The 19,732-nt window shown below is 36.7% G+C and overlaps 1 protein-coding gene across 2 annotated transcripts in view; it reads left to right on the top strand.

Moving 5' to 3' along the window:
• The window catches only part of LOC149214300 (neutral ceramidase 2-like), a 117,732-nt gene that overhangs the window by 69,147 nt on the left and 28,853 nt on the right, over window positions 1-19,732 (top strand). For both annotated transcript variants that reach the window (XM_089392268.1, XM_089392267.1), the window contains exon 7: window positions 9,589-9,652. In XM_089392268.1, coding sequence (XP_089248394.1) covers window positions 9,589-9,652 — 64 coding nt within the window. The remainder of the gene's footprint in view (window positions 1-9,588; window positions 9,653-19,732) is intronic.

Here is a 19,732-nt window from a genome sequence, read left to right as displayed (position 1 = left end):
AAGACGAGCTTTGGCGCTTTGCTCCATTATATGTGTACATTTTGGGTGTTAAAGATGCCTACTTGTTATAGAGATAAAGCTACAATTATCTAAAGCAGACTGAAAATAAATAAAAAAACTGTGAGGATGTTGCGTTGCCTCTTAATTTTTAAATACTGTACTAAAAGGTTTTGGTTTTTAATAGGTGGATCATTATTCTAGATTTGTCTTGGCTTAGGCCATTTTTTATTTTCCCTTGGTCAAATGGGATGCCTATTTGTACCTTTTCATGATCTGCATATGGAGAGGTACTCAATATTCTGTTGCATTTTCATTGAACCCTGAGATCTTCCAGTCATCAAGTTATATCAGTATTGTTCACTGGCAGATGCTTTACATGCTTGAGGAATTATGCTCTGATTGTCCTCTGTGTTTTTGTTCTAATTATTCCGTGTTTGTGATTTAGTAAAAAGTCATTAGTCAACCCATGGCTGCTGTATGCCGTGCAATTCCTCCACAGAATCCAGCAGCTGTGGGTTTACTAAAAGGCTTTTATTCCATCACAATACAGCATAATTAGAAGACAATCATATAAATATATTTAGAGTTAAAAAATTTTGGGCACTGGGGACCACTTGGGGAAAGAATTTGGCCTCCCTTTGAGCCCACATGCAAAAGAGATGTTGCTGGTACAGTGTACCTGGCCAACCCACACTCTATATTCACTTAAGAGCGCCACATAGTTACCCTATTCCAGAACTTAAACATGTCAACTTATGAGATGTGAACCTGGGTGGGGAGGATCACAATGATTATGCCCAACAACCCAGACTACACTCAATTGATTTTATATACACACATAGAACCTTGGTGGGAAGGATCACAACAATTCTTCCCAATTACCCAGGTTATACTATATATATACTCCACCCAATAACCTAGGCTAAACTCAAATATATATATATATATATATATATATATATATATATATATATATATATATGGTTTGTCTTGACAATATAGAGTTGAGATGATTCTAGTGCGCAAAATTTAAAGTTTTCTTTCTGAGCTCATCAAGCATGGTGCAGTTTCTTACCCAGAAGTTGAATCATATTGGCAAATATGATTCTCCATATGTCAGCCTGTGGATGAACCTCACAGAATATTTTCAATGGCTATTTGTCATGAATTATAACCCATGGAAAACGGAGTATTTAAATAGAAAGCAAACACTTAGTGTTAGGTCATTTGTGATTAACTTATTTGACCTCTCCAGAGATTTCGTATGGAGCTTTTCTGGAGTGTAGAGTCTCTCCGAAGCAAGGATATGTTTCAAATTTCAATCTCCTCAATGTTAAAATTTTTCTTTGTTTTAAAAACTCACAATTCAAATAAATCATATATTCCTGGCAGTGACTAATTGATAGAGCAAGCCTTGTGCATCAATGCAGAAAAAATGCACTAGATGGCTGAAATGTAAATATAGCACAGAAAAATGTGTCGACACTGTTCTTGATACGAGCCTTGTGCTTTGCAAATAGATTTTATCATCCACGTTTGTGTCATAGATTAATATTACTTTTCTTTTCCATGAAAAATATTTTATATTCCATATGAGGAATATACATGCTTTGGTCCTTGAAGGACTGCTCAAAACCAACACAGCAAGGCTCAAAGCCATTACAACAAAGCTCATCATATCACTTGCGAGAATTGTACCTGGGTAGGGAGGATAACAATCATTTCTCCCAACCACCTGAGATAAACCCAATTGGCATTGTTGACCCTGCCGCTTACACCTACCTACTGAGAAAAGCCTTCAACCCCACAAGGTGTGGTTGGTGGCAGGGAACTCAGAGAAGGGGCTGTCAAACTAATCCCGAATCTCTCCGTTTGAGCTATTTCCTAGGTTAGCTAAGGGGGGTGGTCCCTAATGAAAATTTAAGTTAAAAAAGGTGTGAGTTTCTAGGAGAATTGTTAGAGTTAATGAGATTATCTCTTTAAGAGTTATAAGCAGAAAAATAACATGAGCAATAACCATCATAAGATAAGCATTGAATACATAAACAACTAGTGCCTTCCAAGTATGTGCTCTTTAAGAAATGAAATTGTATTTTGCTTAAAATGAAGTGAAATGCTTTCAAATGGAAAGCCAAAATAACCCTGAAATGTGAAACTCTAAATTGTTAGCACAAGATATTATAAATGTTTTGAAGATGAATAAGTCTACAAATCAAAGCATGGAAACTATTTTGCTCAAAATGATAAAAAAATAACTCAAATGTTAGACCAAGATGACAACATGCAATTAAGTTTGCAAACCAAAATAATAGTACTTGAAAGTGAAATCAACCATTTATGACAATAAGCAATTAAACCAAAAGATGAGTCAATTTCCAAGTACAAGAAAATTAAACTTGTTGCAAAATTAAAAGAAATTACAATGCTTGCATCCAAAGTGCTTCTTGAAATAAGTTTTGCATGTGAGACTTTAAATCAAAGAAAATGTGATGGAATGTTTTTCTTGGTTCATTTTAGTTGATTAGTGCTAGGGCAAAATTACAATTGAACTCTAGTTCTCAGACCTCATCTTCGCCCAAATATTTGGATCTCACAATGAGGAGTCAATAGAGGTAGAGGGTCCCTAAAAATCTTATTCAACCAACTTAAGTTGGAGGTAAGTTTTAGTGATGCTTGGGGCATGTAAATAAATTAACCAAACAATGAGAATTAACTTCTACTTGAAATGTACTTGCTTGACATGAAATAAAATGTTACTTTATGGAGAAAATTTGTCCAAATACTTGATGCATGTAAAATGTGTTTAATGGTGAAGCATAAGTAAACTTGGAACTATGTTCAAGCCAAATAAGATCAAGTAAAAAGTGTTTGCATGCAAAAAATCTGAACTTGTTATGGATTTAAAACATGTAGTAAATTAAATTAAAGTGCATGCAAAATGAGTGTGATGCATGTTGTGTTAATTTCTCAATTAGATGATATGCATGCAAAATGAAATAAACCAACAAAGTCAAACTGCCAAGCCTCTCCAAAAGGTGGAGAGATAGAGATACCAATGGGTAAAACCCACGCTCCCAAAATTAGAAATTTTATTAGTTGCTACAAGAAGGAAAAGACAATGAAGTCTTCTCTTAAATCCAAGGAAAGTCTTAAGAAATTGGAATCAAACCATAGACTTTTCCTCGCTGAAGATTTCTGCAATTTGAGGCCCACAAAAGCTCAACAAAATGCAGATTTTCCGAAGAAGAAGAAGAGAAGATAAGCCTCCTCTATGGCGACGACCAAGAGAGAGCAAGAGATGTCCAAAATGAACTTGGCCCCGTCAAGAAGAACACGACATTATCCAAGATGAATTCGGTGAAATAATCACTAAATTTGAGCCCCAAGGTCCTGCATGCGAACTTGTAAGTAATTTTTTGATAATGAATCTCGCAAGTAGCTGCAAGAGAACAGGTTAGAAACAATCTACAACCACAAATGTTAGCTTAAGATAATTACAAAGTATGTTAAAAAAATAATCTACAAAAGGCTAGGCCAAAGAGTATGAGCAAGATCTCTTCTTTGACTAGCCATGACTTAGCTCTTTGAAATAGCCAGATATTGATAAATGAAGTACAATACGTAAAAATAAATTTCTCTAAGTTTGATAGTTTGATGCAAGAAATAAAAGCTTTAAGAAACTTGAAAGAATCCTTGCAAGACACAAATAAAATATAGATGGGACTTTAGAATTCAAAACATGCGGGTTCTCTTTGAATATTTTTCAAGAATGGGTTGATTCCTCAAAGAATTTCTCGTCACACTTGAAAAACTTGACCAAATAATGATTCATCTACAAAACTTCACCACAAATCATTAAATCGACATTAAATTAAATAAGTGCAGTGGAAAGAATTCCTAGAGATACATCTATTATCCACTAGATTTCTTTTCTTAAAGCAAATAATTAATTCTTATGTTAATATGAGATAGCTGCATACTAACATAATTTGAAACAAGCATGAAAGAAATAATGACATGAAGAAATGAATAGAAGCATAACAAGTCAAGAATTTACCACACATGCAAGGAGAAAAACACCATCACGCTTTACCCCAAAGATTGTTGTATTATATTGCAAGTAGTGAATACAATCCCACAGAGTCTCCTCAAGCACAATAGCTCGTATTACATGATACAATATGAGAGCATATAGCCTCATTATATAGAGAAGTGGAGCAAATCCCAAGGAAGAATGCATGTGAGAACTGAACTTGGAGCAAATCCCAAGGAAAGATAAGTCAAGTTCAATGTGGAGAAGATAGAGACATCAGAGCAAAATCGAATTCCATATGTGCACATCAAGGGAAATCGAATTCCATATATGGCATAGTAAACTCATCCATGAGTGAATCCAAGTACTGTGATAACTCCAGTCAACAAATGCAAACTCAAACTAAGTGATGCCACATATGTAGATGATCCCTAGATAGCTCTGCGTGATTTCTCGATGTGCAACTCGTAGTCCTCAAGGGTGAGTAGAAGAACCTTAGATCACTGTGATATGAGGCCCCACCTAATCTTCAGTCCAAATATACCATAGAATATTCCTTCAGTGCATGACTTCCTCTAAGAAATTCGATTGGAAATTTATCTGTATTTTATTTAATTCTGGCCTAATTAAATGCCACAATTTCCACTAAACTTAGGAAATGTGGGTATTGAGGGTCCAAAACACATTATTAACTCCTCAAAGCAGTGTTGAAAATATCGGTATCAACAAAATATCGGCGAGGGTCCAGAAAACATCTTCTCAACAATATCAACGAAAATATCAGCAAATATCGGCAAGCATAAAAAATGCATAATATATTCAATTTTTTCAGATGTTTAAACATATAAAGCAATAACAACATGAAATAAATACATTGGCACCAAAATAGAAGAAAGCACTGATATATATGATTTAAAATAGATATAATACATCAAAGGCAATACCAAATCCTGCTGATCCTTGATAATTGTCTAATTAAGGACTCAAATGTGGAGAACCAATACAAAATAACATCACATATATAAAAGTATCTCATCATCATGAGTGATATGTAGCAAAACAAATAAAACTAGCAGCTATCTATCTGAAATCACTACCCTCTTCCCCTTTTACGGGAAAACATGATGGGCTGTTTGCCAGGCCTGCCCCTAGTAGTAGAAGGCCCTGGCCCTGCCTCTGCACCTAATGCCAAATAATGAGTGCTAGGTATGGAGCTGTGCTCTTCTATATCTATAGTAGATGGTGTTGATGCCGATGCTCCCACAATGTCCTCCTCCTCCTCCTGCTGCCCCTGTTCTAATGGATCATCTAGCTCTAACCATGAAGGTGACTCCAAGATGGGCTCCTCAGACTCCACCCTCCACTGAGACAATATATCAATATTGTCTAAGGAAATGGCATCTAGATCCGTTGGTGCTTCTATTTGCCTCACTCGAAGTCGGATATTGTAATGCACATTACACTAAATCATTGAAGCGTGCGAACTCCAACCTATAAGAGTGTCAAAAAAACTATTGAGTCTTGACTCTTGACTCTTGATACTTGAAGGTCATAAATTAAAAATTAAAAATTACAATAAGTGTAATTGCTCAATTGAAGGCTGGAGCTCAAAGTTATACTTGTTGCATTTTTTTGCGTGTATTTTCTCAAATACACTCCAATTGCGCTCACACCTTGAAGAGCTACATGTTTGACTTAAGATTCTTATGGACAATTTCTGCAAATTTGGTACCTTTGCACCATAGCTTTGCCACCAAATATCTATAACAAAATAAAGAAATAAAAAATTCAAAAATTTAAAACATAATTAAACTTTCAAATAAAGGTCGCATAATTGAATTTAAAAAAAATAGAATTATAAGTAAGGAAATTCTAATTTCTAATGAGTGAAGACTTGTCATTTACGTGGCATGAAGAGGGTCCTTTCACTAATAGCATCATCAAAACCAAATAGGCCAACACAATCTCGATAAAACTGTATCTCGCGATTGATTTTGCTACGAAGCTTAGTATCAGGTACCATCCTATGAATACAGGAATGGAGCCCTTCCATCACCTCGCCATCAAAATCAAAGCCGCATTTGTATGAAAATGCGGGGTTGAGGAAGAGTGCTACTGCATGAATGGGTCGTTGAAGCATCCCTATCCACCGACTATCAATCACATCCCATAACGTCATATGCCTATCAAGGCCAACAGAACTCTTGTCTGCATAATAAAAACGAATGGCCTCCTTGGCCCTATCCATGGCCTCATACAAATAAACCATTGTAGGCTTCTCCCCATCTACCAATCTGAGAACCTTTACTATAGGTTCACTAACTGAGCATGCTTCTTCTACTCCACGCCAAAACGTGTCAGAGTACACCATTTTTGCAATGGCTCTCCCGTCTTGTCTCTTGCTGTATCTACAATTATGCCAGTCATCAAACACAAACATTTGCTTCAACTCGAACTAACATCGAAGCAAAGACTGAAGAGTAACAAAGTTTGTGGCAAAACATGTGATCGTAGGACGCCACAACTCCTTGTTTCTAGTGAACCTCCTCATGAGGCTAAGAACAAAAGCATGGTTATAAATAAACTTGGGGATGCTCGTAGCCATATCAACCACCTCCTTGATGAAGGAGAGTTTCCCCATATTCTCAAGCAGCAAATTGAGACAATATGCTGCACACAGAGTCCAGAACAATGTGCGATGCCTCTCCATAAGCATCTTGCCGGTAGACACATAATTAGCTACATTGTCCGTTATGACTTGCACCAAATTCTGCACACCAATCTTCCGAATGAACCCATCTAAAAATTCACATATCACTGCTGCATCTTTGATATGTTCTGATGCATCCATTGATTTAATAAACATGGTACCTTTAGGACAATGTACCAAGAAATTTAGAAGGGTCCTACCCTTCCTATCTGTCCAACCATCAGACATCACTATGCATCCAGAAACTTCCCATGTTTTTTTCAACCTCGCCAATCTAGAGTTGATGTCCTGTTTTTTGCTTGAAGAATTGACCCCCGCAACTCCTCATATGTAGCACTTTTGTACCCTGGGCCCACAACAACAATAGCATCACACATTGGCTGCCAAAATGGATTGGTTTTGGTGATGTTGAGAGGTAAGTCGCTCTAGAAAAGATACCTCCCCATGACTATCTGCTTCTTGCTTCTTCTTTTTTTTAACAATTGATTTTATGCCAGGTTGTGCTCCATGTCCTGTTCGTGGATCAAAAAATGATGACCTCGCACTAGCAGTAGCAGGTGATGCTGTGGAGCCCCTCCCACTACCCTTAACATCAAAATCAGAGGAAGATATCTCGAAAGATTTACCACACGTTCAAACTTGTTTCTTTCTGTCTCTTCCTTCTTTCTGTCCTTTTCATCAATTTCCTCAAGAGCTTTTTGTATAAGTTCCAGACTAGAAATTGTACAAATTCCAACATCATGTCTAGTGAGTCTAGCCAAATGGTATTTCAACTGCGTAACCCCTACTGTCATCTTGGTCCCACACAATTTGCATGATAGATATGCCCGATTTGTCCCACCATCAGGCTCCCCATACTCCCAAAATGGGTCCAAGGCTTTTGGCATATTTGAATTTTGTAGTGAGCTAATTCAAACCTAGGGCACCAAAAAAAGAAATTGGAATTAATAAGTAATTACTAATAACCACCTCATTTTACAAAATAATTTTTTTGCTACATTAGTTTCTATGTGAATTCAATGAAAAATCATAAATGACAATAAGAGGGTGCATTTGAAAGTTAAAAAAAATTAATGGAGTTTGTTGTCCAAATATGGAGAAAACCCTTGCGTTTGCTCATGGGCATGAAAATCATAGCAAATGGAAAAAAAAAACAAGCAAAATGTTTGTAGGCAAATAGGCAAGCAAGAATAACCCTAAAACTATCAAAAAAATTATTAACATAGGGGTTTATTTGAACATATCTGTTAATGGAAGAAATGAAGATTGTCTCACTGTTCTTCAATTTTTGATCAACAAAATATTCGTTGTTGGTGACGATAATGGCTATTCAACCCTCGAATCCTCCTTGGCAGCAAGTACAATGCTCTCCCCTTCCTTCTCCAGCTATTAGAAATCAAAATGAATGAAAAAAACAAAATCCACCTTTTCTAGCCGCGACGGTGAAATTTTTTCTGAGCCTAGCGATATTTTGCATCGTAGGGCGATATTTTGCCGAGGTATCGCCGATATTTCGGAAATATCGCGATATTTTTGGGGAGACAAAATATCGCGATATTTCCTCGGCGATATCTCGTTTCCTTGAAAATATCGCGATATTTGCGAATATCGGGCGATATTGTCATCACTGTCTCAAAGTGTGTCATAGTAGAAAGTTGAGGGTGAGGTGTAATTTTGATTACTCATACCCCATACAACTTCTCTAGACTACACTTATTACAATTTAAATACAATTTTATTTGCCATTTTTGACCTGCGAGAAATCTAAAAAATTAAAAAATGACTATTTAGACCTAACTAAATTCCACGAATTTTTTTGTGTGATCTAGTATGATAATATACATCGACTCTAGATATTAAGATGTGTTAGGAGTTCAACCTTCAAACCGTCACCCCAACTTTGGGGTAAAAAGTGAGTGAAAAAACCCAAAAATTATCCGCCTCTGAAAAATAAGGGATAATTAACTAGATAAAAAAAACACTCCAAGGTGTATTCGTTTGCTGATAAAGTCCCAACATCTTAGGCCTGTTACAGACTCAAAAACTCATCATTATTAGTATCACTTATTACAATTTCCCACAGGACGTGGAATTTGGGTACAAGAAAGATGATGAGAAGATAGAAGTAGAGTTAAAAAACTCTGTTGGTTGATGATATATGGTGGTATAACAGTCCTCTGGATCATCCTTGGGCGTGGAGTTTTCATATAATTATCAGGTGCCACTTCGGTGGTCAACACGCATCATAGATGAATATTTATTTATGTGTTCCAACTTTTGGTCAAAAACATTTTCCAGCACTTGATTAAAGTTGCAGGTATGGCTGGGTGTATGTTCTTTGTCTAATTATATTAAGGTTTTATACCAGTGCATGAAAATGAAACAAATATGCCAATGGGAAATGTGCACAATAACTAAATGCTCAAAATTAAGTCCAACATAACAACTCTTAGATGAAGTTGTTTGCTCAAATAAAGTGATATTGTTATGCTATACCTTCAGGGCTTGTCACACTTATGAATTGCATTGACTAAAATTTTCTTGTGACATGGAATGCTACAGTGCTTTACTTCTTTTTTTAAGGTACTAAGACAATGCAATTGATGGGCACTAATAATATATTTTGTCTACTTTTCGCAATTCTTTTAACACAACTATTTCTTATTCTCAAGTCAAAATACATTTTTGTTGAGTAATCTATTCTGGATTAGTTTTGTAAAACGCTGAAGATCTCTTTTGTCTTCAAGTCTTTAGTTTTACATACATTTGTATTATCAATGGATACTTTGAGGAATGCAAAATAACAAAATGTTGTATATTTAATTGCAAAATGTAATTCATGCAGCCGGCTATACTTCCAATTCAAATTCTAAGGATTGGACAACTTGTTATCCTGAGTGTTCCTGGAGGTATGTCTATCTTTATATGAGTTTTATTATCATCTACAGTAACAATTATGCCTTTTTGATTGAAACATATTACAACATTTTAAAGTCATAAAGGTTTTCTGATAAACGCATTGTTAAATAAAAACTTCTTAAAAATGTATGTGTTCTTAAGCGTTAAATTGAAAAGATACACTGACCATCATCTTAATTGCTTCACACCTTGTCGTATTTTAGTTTGACGCTTGTACTTATTTCCTTTTGTAGGTTATGCTTTTTTAAAAATTTAGTCTGCACATGGATAGCCTTTTCTTCATACGCCAAATTTTATTGAAAGATTTTGATTATTTTAACTTTTACTCATTCCTTCTTTACAAGTTAACCCTGTTCTGTATTTTTTTATTTTTTATTTATTTATATCAGAAATAATCCAAAAGAACAGTTAACTTTTGTATTAGAATGTTGCTGTAGCCTGTCCCACAGTTTTCAGAAAGAATCCAAAAACTTGCATAATAACTATGATATAGTCGTTACTATCCTTTGCAAAGGATGTCCAAATGTTTTTGCTGATATAAATCCTAAAAGGGACTTGCAGAAAAGGATCAACTTCAAAAAACATGAGAAACATGAAAACTATTTAAAAACATGTTTGCTGTAAGCCTCCTCTTGTTCCAGAGCAGAAGGCTGGGGTCCTCGTTCATTCATCCATATCTACCTCTCTAGGCATACGATAAACCGTCTCCTCCCTAATGTTCTCCTCAGCATCTGCCCTATTGGACATTCCGAATATAGAGGTAGCTGGATGATGCTCCCTGGCCAATCTTGATATCTGATGACACAGAGCACTGCATTTGGATTCTAAATTTTCTATTTGCCTTGTTTGCTGTCAAGGTGTTTACATTAAAACTGCCATTCTATTGCTGTGATTTTCTTCTTGGGTGTGGTTTTTCCTTGTAGCTGAAGATATGCAAGTCCCGTTACCTTGCTTTCAACAGGGGGACCTGTACATTTATTGCAGCATTCTTAAAACACCATTTGTAAGACCAAGGTCACAAGTCAAAACCCATGTAACAACCATGTGAGGTCTTGTAGGCATCCTAGACCCTGTGTCATTTTGAGTCAGTCTTGTTATTTGGTCGGACCATGCCCTATCCCAATGTTACCAGACTCAGAATCGGCAATAAATCGGCGAGGCAAAAGAGCGAAGAGTTTTAATCGGAACGGGGAAAAATCGGGAAAAAATCGGTGAATTCAATAAATAAAGATATATACATATTAAATAAAAAAAAAAAAAAAACATTGTTCATTGATATTCAACAAAGCCATGTCCAGCCTCCAAATAATGCATAATATCAATAGATGCCCCAAATATCATGAATGAATAAGTATCTCATATATGTTATGAGTCCAAACATGATCCAAAGTACTAAGTCCTAATTCCTTACCAGTGACTACATAGAACTAGAAGCATTTGCTTCTAAAAGTTTATAAAATACTGCATACGAATTAGTAAAAACGCAGTAACTGAATCTCTGCTACTGAAATCTCTGACATAGCACACGTTGAAGCTACATTGGAGCACACTGCACACTATGCCTCTATTACACTACGACTTTATTACCTTCTTGATGTATGAGTTGCGGGCCTGAGAAGTGAGAAGTAAGTTACAGACCAACGTTTAATTTTTAACGTAACTAAACCACACAGCGAAAAATGCGGGATCCCTAAAAGTTAAAACCCATGCTCGCTGAGTTGACGGTTGAAAATCACCTCAGTCACCTAAATCGCAATTAATCAGTGAGTCGCAAGTCAAACTCGGGTTGACCACAAGTCAAACTCAGTGAACACAAGTTTGACTCGCCTAGAGTTGAATCGGATCGTTTGAGGGAAGAGCAGAGTTTGACTCGTGATTAATCGCGAGTGATCGGAGATTCATGTGTCACTGCCCTATCCCTTGAAAGATTCATTGAGGTGATCTCGTCCCTGATAGGGATTGGAGGACCTTGGTGGACTTATCATGAGGACTCATGGTTTTATGGAGCCTTCTACCGTAGGTGTGATCACCAGTGTAGGGGCTAGTCTGTGAAAATTCCAAAACTGAAATCCTATTGCAGCAACCGGAATTAATTTTCCTAATTGTTAATTAATTTAACAATTTATTTGCTAGGACAAAAACCAAATTAATCACACTGCAAACTTCACAAATAAATTGCGGAAAATAATAGCGTTGGAAAATGAGAAAATATTAGCACACACACACACATAAAAATGACATCGTTATTTTTGGACAAATGTCGTCGGAAAAACCCAACTCGGGAAAACCGGTGCAACAACTGAGGGTTTTATATTATTAAGCAGCAGTGAAATCTGAGTACAATCTATATGCACAAACTAGCAATCCACTACAACAAAAACTGACCACAAAAATTAGTGAGACAAATTTTGTCTCACCCGACACTGATCCAGCTCCGAAACTGGCTTTGAATGGGCTCCACGAAACCCTTGCGAAATCTGAGTACAATCTGTATGCACAAACAGACAATCCACTACAAGAGAAACTGGCCACGAAAATGAAGAATTTCAACCCCCACTCCGGTTATCAGTTTTCCTTATCACTCCATGCATTTAGTTTAAAATCCAAGCATGATAAAAAAATTTTAAAATATGGAAATGACAATATTTTCTGAAAACACAAATTTAGGGATTTCACAACTGATAAATTGCAGAAATAAAACACAGCAAAATTATGACAGCCACACACAGAAAATAACACAGTGATTTTTGGTCAAGTGACCCTGGAAAAACCCCCTACAACTCTTGGGGAAAGCTAGTTTGAGAGCTCTTCTTTATTTTTGAAAATGCTTTTATAGAGAAACTGAAATACACAGTAAAAATTCTAGCAACCACAAATTACAACTTATCTCGATTTCTGTGCTTTAACTCCACCTCGAAAATCATGCCAATCGGCAAACAACCAAAACAGAAATTTTTACAGCAATAAAACAGCATTAAATGCTGTACCACCTGCCTCGAAAAATGTGCCCAGAACTTGTTGTACGTGTTGACCCTGCTGCCTACACCTACCTACATGTTAGTGAGAAAAGCGTTCAACCCCACAAGGTGTGGTTGGTGGCAAGGAACTTAGAGAAGGGGTTGTCACACTAATCCCAACTCTCTTTGTTTGAGCTATTTCCTAGGTTAGCTAAGGGGGGTGGTCCCTAATGGAAAGTTAAGTTAAAAACAAAGATGTGAGTTTTTAGGAGAATTGTTAGAGCTAAATAGATTATTTATTTAAGATTTATAAGCAAACCTGATATGAGCAATAACCATAAACACATAAGATAAGCATGAGATACATAAACAACCAGTGCCTTCAAAGTATTGCTCTTTAAGAAATGAATTTTTTATTTTATTTTTGCTTAGAATGAAGTCAAACGCTTTCAAATGAAAGCCCAAATAACCTTGGACTTGGGTTTCCCAACGGAAAAGGGTTACTTAGCTTATGCTTTAGCTTTCTTCTTCAAACTTGAATTGCCTCCAGGAACACCTGTAGGAAAGAAAGCAAAAGAGTTAGCATGCAAAAAAAATACGGCCTCAAATGCTAGATAAAACCAATATACACACAAATGAAAGAAGAAAATATGGGATAATTTTTCAAGATAGAAAATAAGCAAAGGGCTCAGGAAACCCCCTCTTAAATAAATCTTTTGATGTCTTATGAGATTGTTGGCTTGAACAACTTGTGGGACCTTTGATATCCTTGGAGGTGACTATTCCAACCGAAGAAGTCCTCACACTCCAATAGAGTTGGCAACCTATCCTTTGAACACAAAAATGCCTGCAAACCAATTGTTAGCACAAAAGAGACTTGGCATATAGAGACCAAGTTGAGCTTGTCATTCAACCGAGAATGACAAGCTACAACAAGAGCACAAAATATACCAAGCCCAAAGGAGATTTGAGATAGCTGCAAATCTCTCCTCCCTAGACAATAATGCCTTCAGGCAAATGCACAAAAAAAAAACAACTAGATAGCAATGTATAATCAAATGAATAATAACATCAAATGACACAGGTATACCTCATCAACCAAAGAATGCACCACAAGAGAAGCTAATTACCCCAAAGGCTTTTATTTATTTATATGAAAGATGAGTACAACATCCAGCAAAGTCTCCGCAAGCCCAACAGCTCATTCTATGATGACAAATGAGAGCTCAAGACTCATATAAATAAGAAAATGGGAGATGATCCCAAGGAAAATTCCAATGACAAGTGGAGATGGATTGACAATCCCAATGTAGAAAATCAAATCACAAGTGGCAAGCTGACTGGCTGTAGGCAGAAAACTTGATTCCTTGGCTGTCCATCGAATATCCTCAAATCTGCTGTGTGTTTGGCTGCCTCTAAACTGCTGTTGACACCTCAAACAGCCAAGCCAACCAACTGCTGTGTAAGCTGTTATGAAAATCTGCGTATTGGCTGATTTGCGTGGAGCTGGACTGAACTGCGTATCATCCTTTTTGGCTGGCAATAACATATCCCTGCGCTGATCCCATTGGCTGATATGTATGTGAGTGGGAGACAAGTGAGAGTAAGTGGGGGACAAGAACTGTCCCATGTGGCAGTTCTGTCCCCACTCAAACTTTTCCAAATCCGTGAGCTTAAAATATGCATAAACTGCTGCGTATAAACTTCACTGCTCCATGAGTTTTAGTGGGGGACAAGTGGGAGACAAAGTCTGTCCCATGTGGCAGTTCTGTCCCCACTCAAACTTTTCCAAATACGTGAACGATTTCTTATACCTTTACGAATTCTCTTAAACTGAATTTTACACCTGCTGAGTGGATAATTCGGAACTCTTTTGACTGGCCGTTGACTTTGTCTTTCTAATGTGGCTGCCATGTCACTATTTCCCACCCACAAACTTTAATTTGCACCAACATATTGAAATAAATAAAATTATTTGAACTTTAGCCATATGTAATATTTCAACGTTGCCTCTTTAACTTAACGTTGGACCATTTGACTTGCCACTTGGAACTTTGACTGACTTTCCTCCATGTGGTGGGCCCCACATTGCTACTACATCACCTTTGATATTCCTTTAACTTTCCATGTCAAAATTTGATTTATTTTGACTATGGAAAAATTTCTAAATTTTTCCAATTATTCAATTTTTTGATTTTTTTCCCTCATTTTTGCCACTGTCATTTGAAAAATCGGCTTTTGAGGGGCTCTAAGTCATTTTTTGACCCCCAAAGTGGGTCTTAGGATAATGCTGGGCCTCTGAGGATGAATTTCGAGTAGTCATACACCCCAGACATTTCCTAAGGCCACTTATTTACACCATTACATAGAAAATAATTAAAAAATCTCGTTTTGCGGGAAATTTTTAATTATTAAAAAATCCTACTTAGACCTAGCCAAATTCCACGAAACATTTTGTGTGATCTAGTATGGTAATATACATCGACTCTAGACACCAAGATGTGTTAGGGGCTCAACCTTCAAACCGTCACCCCGGCTTTGGGGTAAAAAATGAGTGAAAAAATCCAGAAAATTATCCGCGTCTGAAGAAGAAGGGATAATTAACTGGATAAAAAAAAACACTCCAAGGTGTACTCGTTTGCTGTTCGAGTTTCAACATCCTAGGCCTGTTACAAATTCAAAACTCATCATTACTAGTATCACTTATTACAATTCCCTGTAGGGTGTGGAATCTGGGTACAAGAAAGATAATGAGAAGATAGAAGTAGAGTTAAAAAACTCTGTTGACTGACGATATATGATGGTACAAGTGTCCTCTGGATCATCCTTGGGCATGGAGTCTTCATATAATCATCAGGTGCCACTCCAGTGGTCAACATTTGGCTCCATATGGGGATGCATGCTAGATATGAAGTGATAGTGTGCAAGAACCTAGAATCTGCATCCATCGACAAAAGACATATATCAGCAGTATCCATTCAAAATATCATCAAATGAAATAAAGTACAGAAACGAAGAAATGGAAATTTATTCTAAGAGCATAAATGACAATTTATTCATGAAATAAAACTACTTAAACAAAAATGACACAAGATAAGGTTAGAAATATGATACAAAAAGATGCCCCATGGCATCAGATAATTTCTTTGTAGAACAATTTGAGCAGTTGGCCGTTCACAGGTAACTCGAGTGGTTCTCCATCCAAAGTGCTCAAATGGTAGGAATTTTGTCCAGCTGCTTCCCTGATAATGTATGGTCCAAGCCACAAACTGTCAAACTTACCATGATTTCCTGGCTTTTCATTCCTGCGATCCCATAGCAAAACCATATCATTGTTAGAAAACATTCTATTCCTAGATGATTTGTCAAAATTTCTTTTTACTTTAGATTGATTTTTACAACAATGCTCAAATGCTCTTCTTCTGGTTTCATCCAATTCTACAATTTGGTCAATCCTGCATTGCACAACATCTTTATCAGATGTAAAACTTTGTAGCAATTGGTAAGTTGGTAACCTCAAATGCACAGGAAGGGTAACATCCAAGCCATAAACTAACTCAAAGGGACTCTTCCTAGTAGAACTCTTCTTTGTAATTCTATCAGCCCACAAAGCATATTTAATTTTACTATCCCATGCCCGTTTGTTATCCCCTACTATCTTCTTGATTATGGTTATCAAATTCTTATTACTAGACTCTGCTAAGCCATTACCTTGAGGATAGTAGTTTGATGAATGGGATAAAACAATGCCATACTTAAAGCAAAATGATGAGAATTCAGCAGAGCTAAAAGCCTTGGCATTGTCGGTGGTTATTTTGGCAGGGACACCAAAACGAGTGATAATCTTATCTTCAAGAAAATCTATCACTACTTTTTTGGTGGCGTGTTTTGTAGGGATGGCCTCTACCCATTTAGTAAAATAATCAGTGGCAGTTATAATCCATGAGTAGCCATTACTCGAATTTTCATTAAATTTCCCTATAAAATCTAGCCCCCAATGTTGAAAGGGAGCCTCCACGACCACAGGCTGAAGAGGCAAAGAGGCTAACTTCTGCTTCCCAGTGAATAGTTGACAAGCTTGGCAACCTCTAACATACTTGTGCACATCAGCAAAAATAGAAGGCCAAAAATAACCAGCCCTCAAGATTTTGTGGGTAGTAGTCTTAGCAGCATAATGCCCTCCACAAAATCTTGAATGAAACTCAGATAGAAGCTTTTTGGCTTCAACTTCATCAACACACCTAAGTATTACCCCCTCTGGATTTCTCCAACCCAGACCATCCTTCATAATGCAATATTTAGTTGCTCTAAGCCTTAATGCTCTTCTCTTATGGCTAACTAAATGGTTAGGACATGATAAATTTTGCAAATAATAAATAATGTCTTTATACCATTCAAGTTGACCCAATTTTTGAAGTTTTGATGAAGTTAATTCCAAATCATTTTGACAAATCATTCCTATCGCTTTCTCATTTCCTTCAGTCAAGATTTTGGCCAATCCCTGGCCTTTCACAAGCTTGGTAGGTCTAATATCCAAATCGTACTCCTGAATCTTCGAGACCCACCTAGCTCGAGTTCCTAAGCAATCAGCTTGGACTAAAATATCCTTTACAGTAGAGTGGGGAACAAATGCAATTATCCTAGAATACCCTACATAAACTCTGAACTGTTTAAGAGACTTGACTAAAGCATAAACTTGTTTCTCCATGGTGTTATACTTCAACTAAGACCCTTGGAGGGACCTACTCATAAAAGCAATACGCTGCTCATGCCCTTCATTATTATTTTGAAGCAACACCCCAGCAATAGTATCTTCGGATGCAAAAGAGAAAATCAAAAACTCCTTTGAATAATCAGGGCTTATGAGAACAGGGGCTTTGACAATAGAATCCTTTATTTCCCGAAAACCTTTTCTACCCTCATTTCTCCAAACAAACTTAACATCTTTCTTTAAGAGGGTTTGGATGGGTTTGACAATCTCCGCATAATTTGGAATGAACCTTCTAAGAAAATTAATCTTTCCTAAGAAGGATTGAAGAGTTTTAATATTATGAGGCAAAGGAATCTTTTGAATAGCCTCAACTCTTTCAGGGTCAATCTTGATCCCATCCTTTGAAATGATGTGACCAAGCAACTTCCCTTCAGTGACTCCAAAAATAGATTTAGCAAGATTTAAGGATATTCCATACTCTCTACACCTATCAAAAATTTGCCTTAGGTGGCTTATATGGGAAATTCCATTTTTAGAAAAAACAGTTAAATCATCTTGATAGATCTCAAGAAATTTCCCAATTAAACCCTTAAAGGCATAGTCCATAGCCCTTTGAAAAGTTGCTCCAGCATTCGTTAATCCAAAAGGCATCCTCAAATATTCAAAAGTACCCCATGGTGTGGTGAATGTTGTCTTATGTCTATCCTCCTTCTTCACCAAGACTTGGTTGTATCCTGAAAATCCATCTAACAAAGACATCATTCCAGATCCTGTTACCCTTTGCAATAATGTTTCCATATTAGGTAAAGGGTAATTATCTTTTTTACATGCTAAATTAAGATTTCGAAAGTCTACACATAGCCTGATTGATCCATTCTTCTTCCTCACAATAACCAAGTTTGAACACCATGTGGAATGCCTAGTGTGAGCAATAATACCAGCCTGAGGCATCTTTTGCAATTCATTTTTTACCAAGGGGGCTAACTTAGGATTGATTTGCCTAAGTCTCTGCCTAAAGGGTTTGCCATTTTCATCCTTAAGAGGGATAGTATGTTCCATAACATCTTCCCTATAACCTTTCAACCCATAATATGAAAAAGCCAAAACATCTCTATATTCATGAAGTAAATTTATCAAATTCTTCCTTTCTTGCTCATTGGTACCCTTGCCTATTTTAATAACCTTTGGGTCATGAGGGGTACCAATATTCACTTCAATGGATTCCCCTGGGCCAATTTTCTTATCATCTTTTCTCTTTGATGCATCATGTTTGTCAAACACTTGCTCCAAGGCTACACGTTCCCTAGGAGTGGGATTTGTCACCACATTACACTCCTCATAATCACATCCTTCCTCTTTGTAGCCAGCCTTAAATTCAGAAAATTCCTCCATGTTATTTAAAAAACGAACCACCTGGCTTTCATCATTAAAGATTTGCCAATGCTCTAGATTATTAGGAACTGATGGCCTAAAGATAATTTCCATCTTAATTTTATCATCCACCAAGTTCTCTCCAAGCTGTAATGTAGATGCAGCAACAACCAGCTCATCAACTTGTTTATTTCCTTCCCTAGGAATTGCTTGAAGGTCTAATGCATCAAAATATTCCATATTATCCCAAACAACATTTCGATACTTCTTTAATCTATCATTCTTGCATGCAAATTGATTCTTAGTTTTAAGAATGACTAGATCAGAATCCCCCTTTGATACTAAGCAACTTTTTCCTCAAGTCTTTTGCCAACTCAAGACCCAACAATAGAGCCTCATACTCTGCTACATTGTTGGTCGCATCGAATTCCAATCTATAGGCAAACTTGAATATGTGACCAAGAGGGGAGGTAAAGACAATTCTAGCACCCTTACCATACCTAGAATGGGCACCATCAAAATTCATGTGCCAAACTCCATCTTTTTTACAATCAACCTCCTCCTCCAAAGGAGGAAAAGAATTAGCCAGAATAGCATAGTTTCCCAAGTTATCAGATTCATACACAATTTCATTATGAGGCTCCCTGGGATTTTCTATATGAAACTTTCTCTCCAATTCCCTATCCAATCTAACCATGATGCCCTCACTATTAGGGATGGTAGCATAACTTAAATCCATTTGCAAACTACCCCCAATATCAGCGCCCCACTTTCTAGACAATAACATCCCCCAAGCATCAGGCAAATCAATCACCACAATATCCATGGTGATCATAATGTCAAGATGTACAACTAAGTGGACTTGAAGATCTTTTATCAAACCACACACTTTAATGATCTTTGAATCCATTGCACAAATGTTGTGGTAATTTAACTGATTCATGACTTTCTTAGTCATGACACAAGATGATGCCCCAGAGTCAAACATACAATTGTGTAAAAGCATTCCATTGACCAACATAATTATGAAA

The sequence above is a fragment of the Pinus tabuliformis genome, chromosome 1_1 (assembly GCF_031772625.1).
Source record: "Pinus tabuliformis cultivar Carrire ecotype Pingquan chromosome 1_1, CPIR1, whole genome shotgun sequence".
Classification (NCBI taxonomy): domain Eukaryota; kingdom Viridiplantae; phylum Streptophyta; class Pinopsida; order Pinales; family Pinaceae; genus Pinus; species Pinus tabuliformis.
The sequence above is the reverse complement of the archived record's forward strand: the minus strand, read 5'-3'. Positions and strand labels throughout refer to the sequence as shown.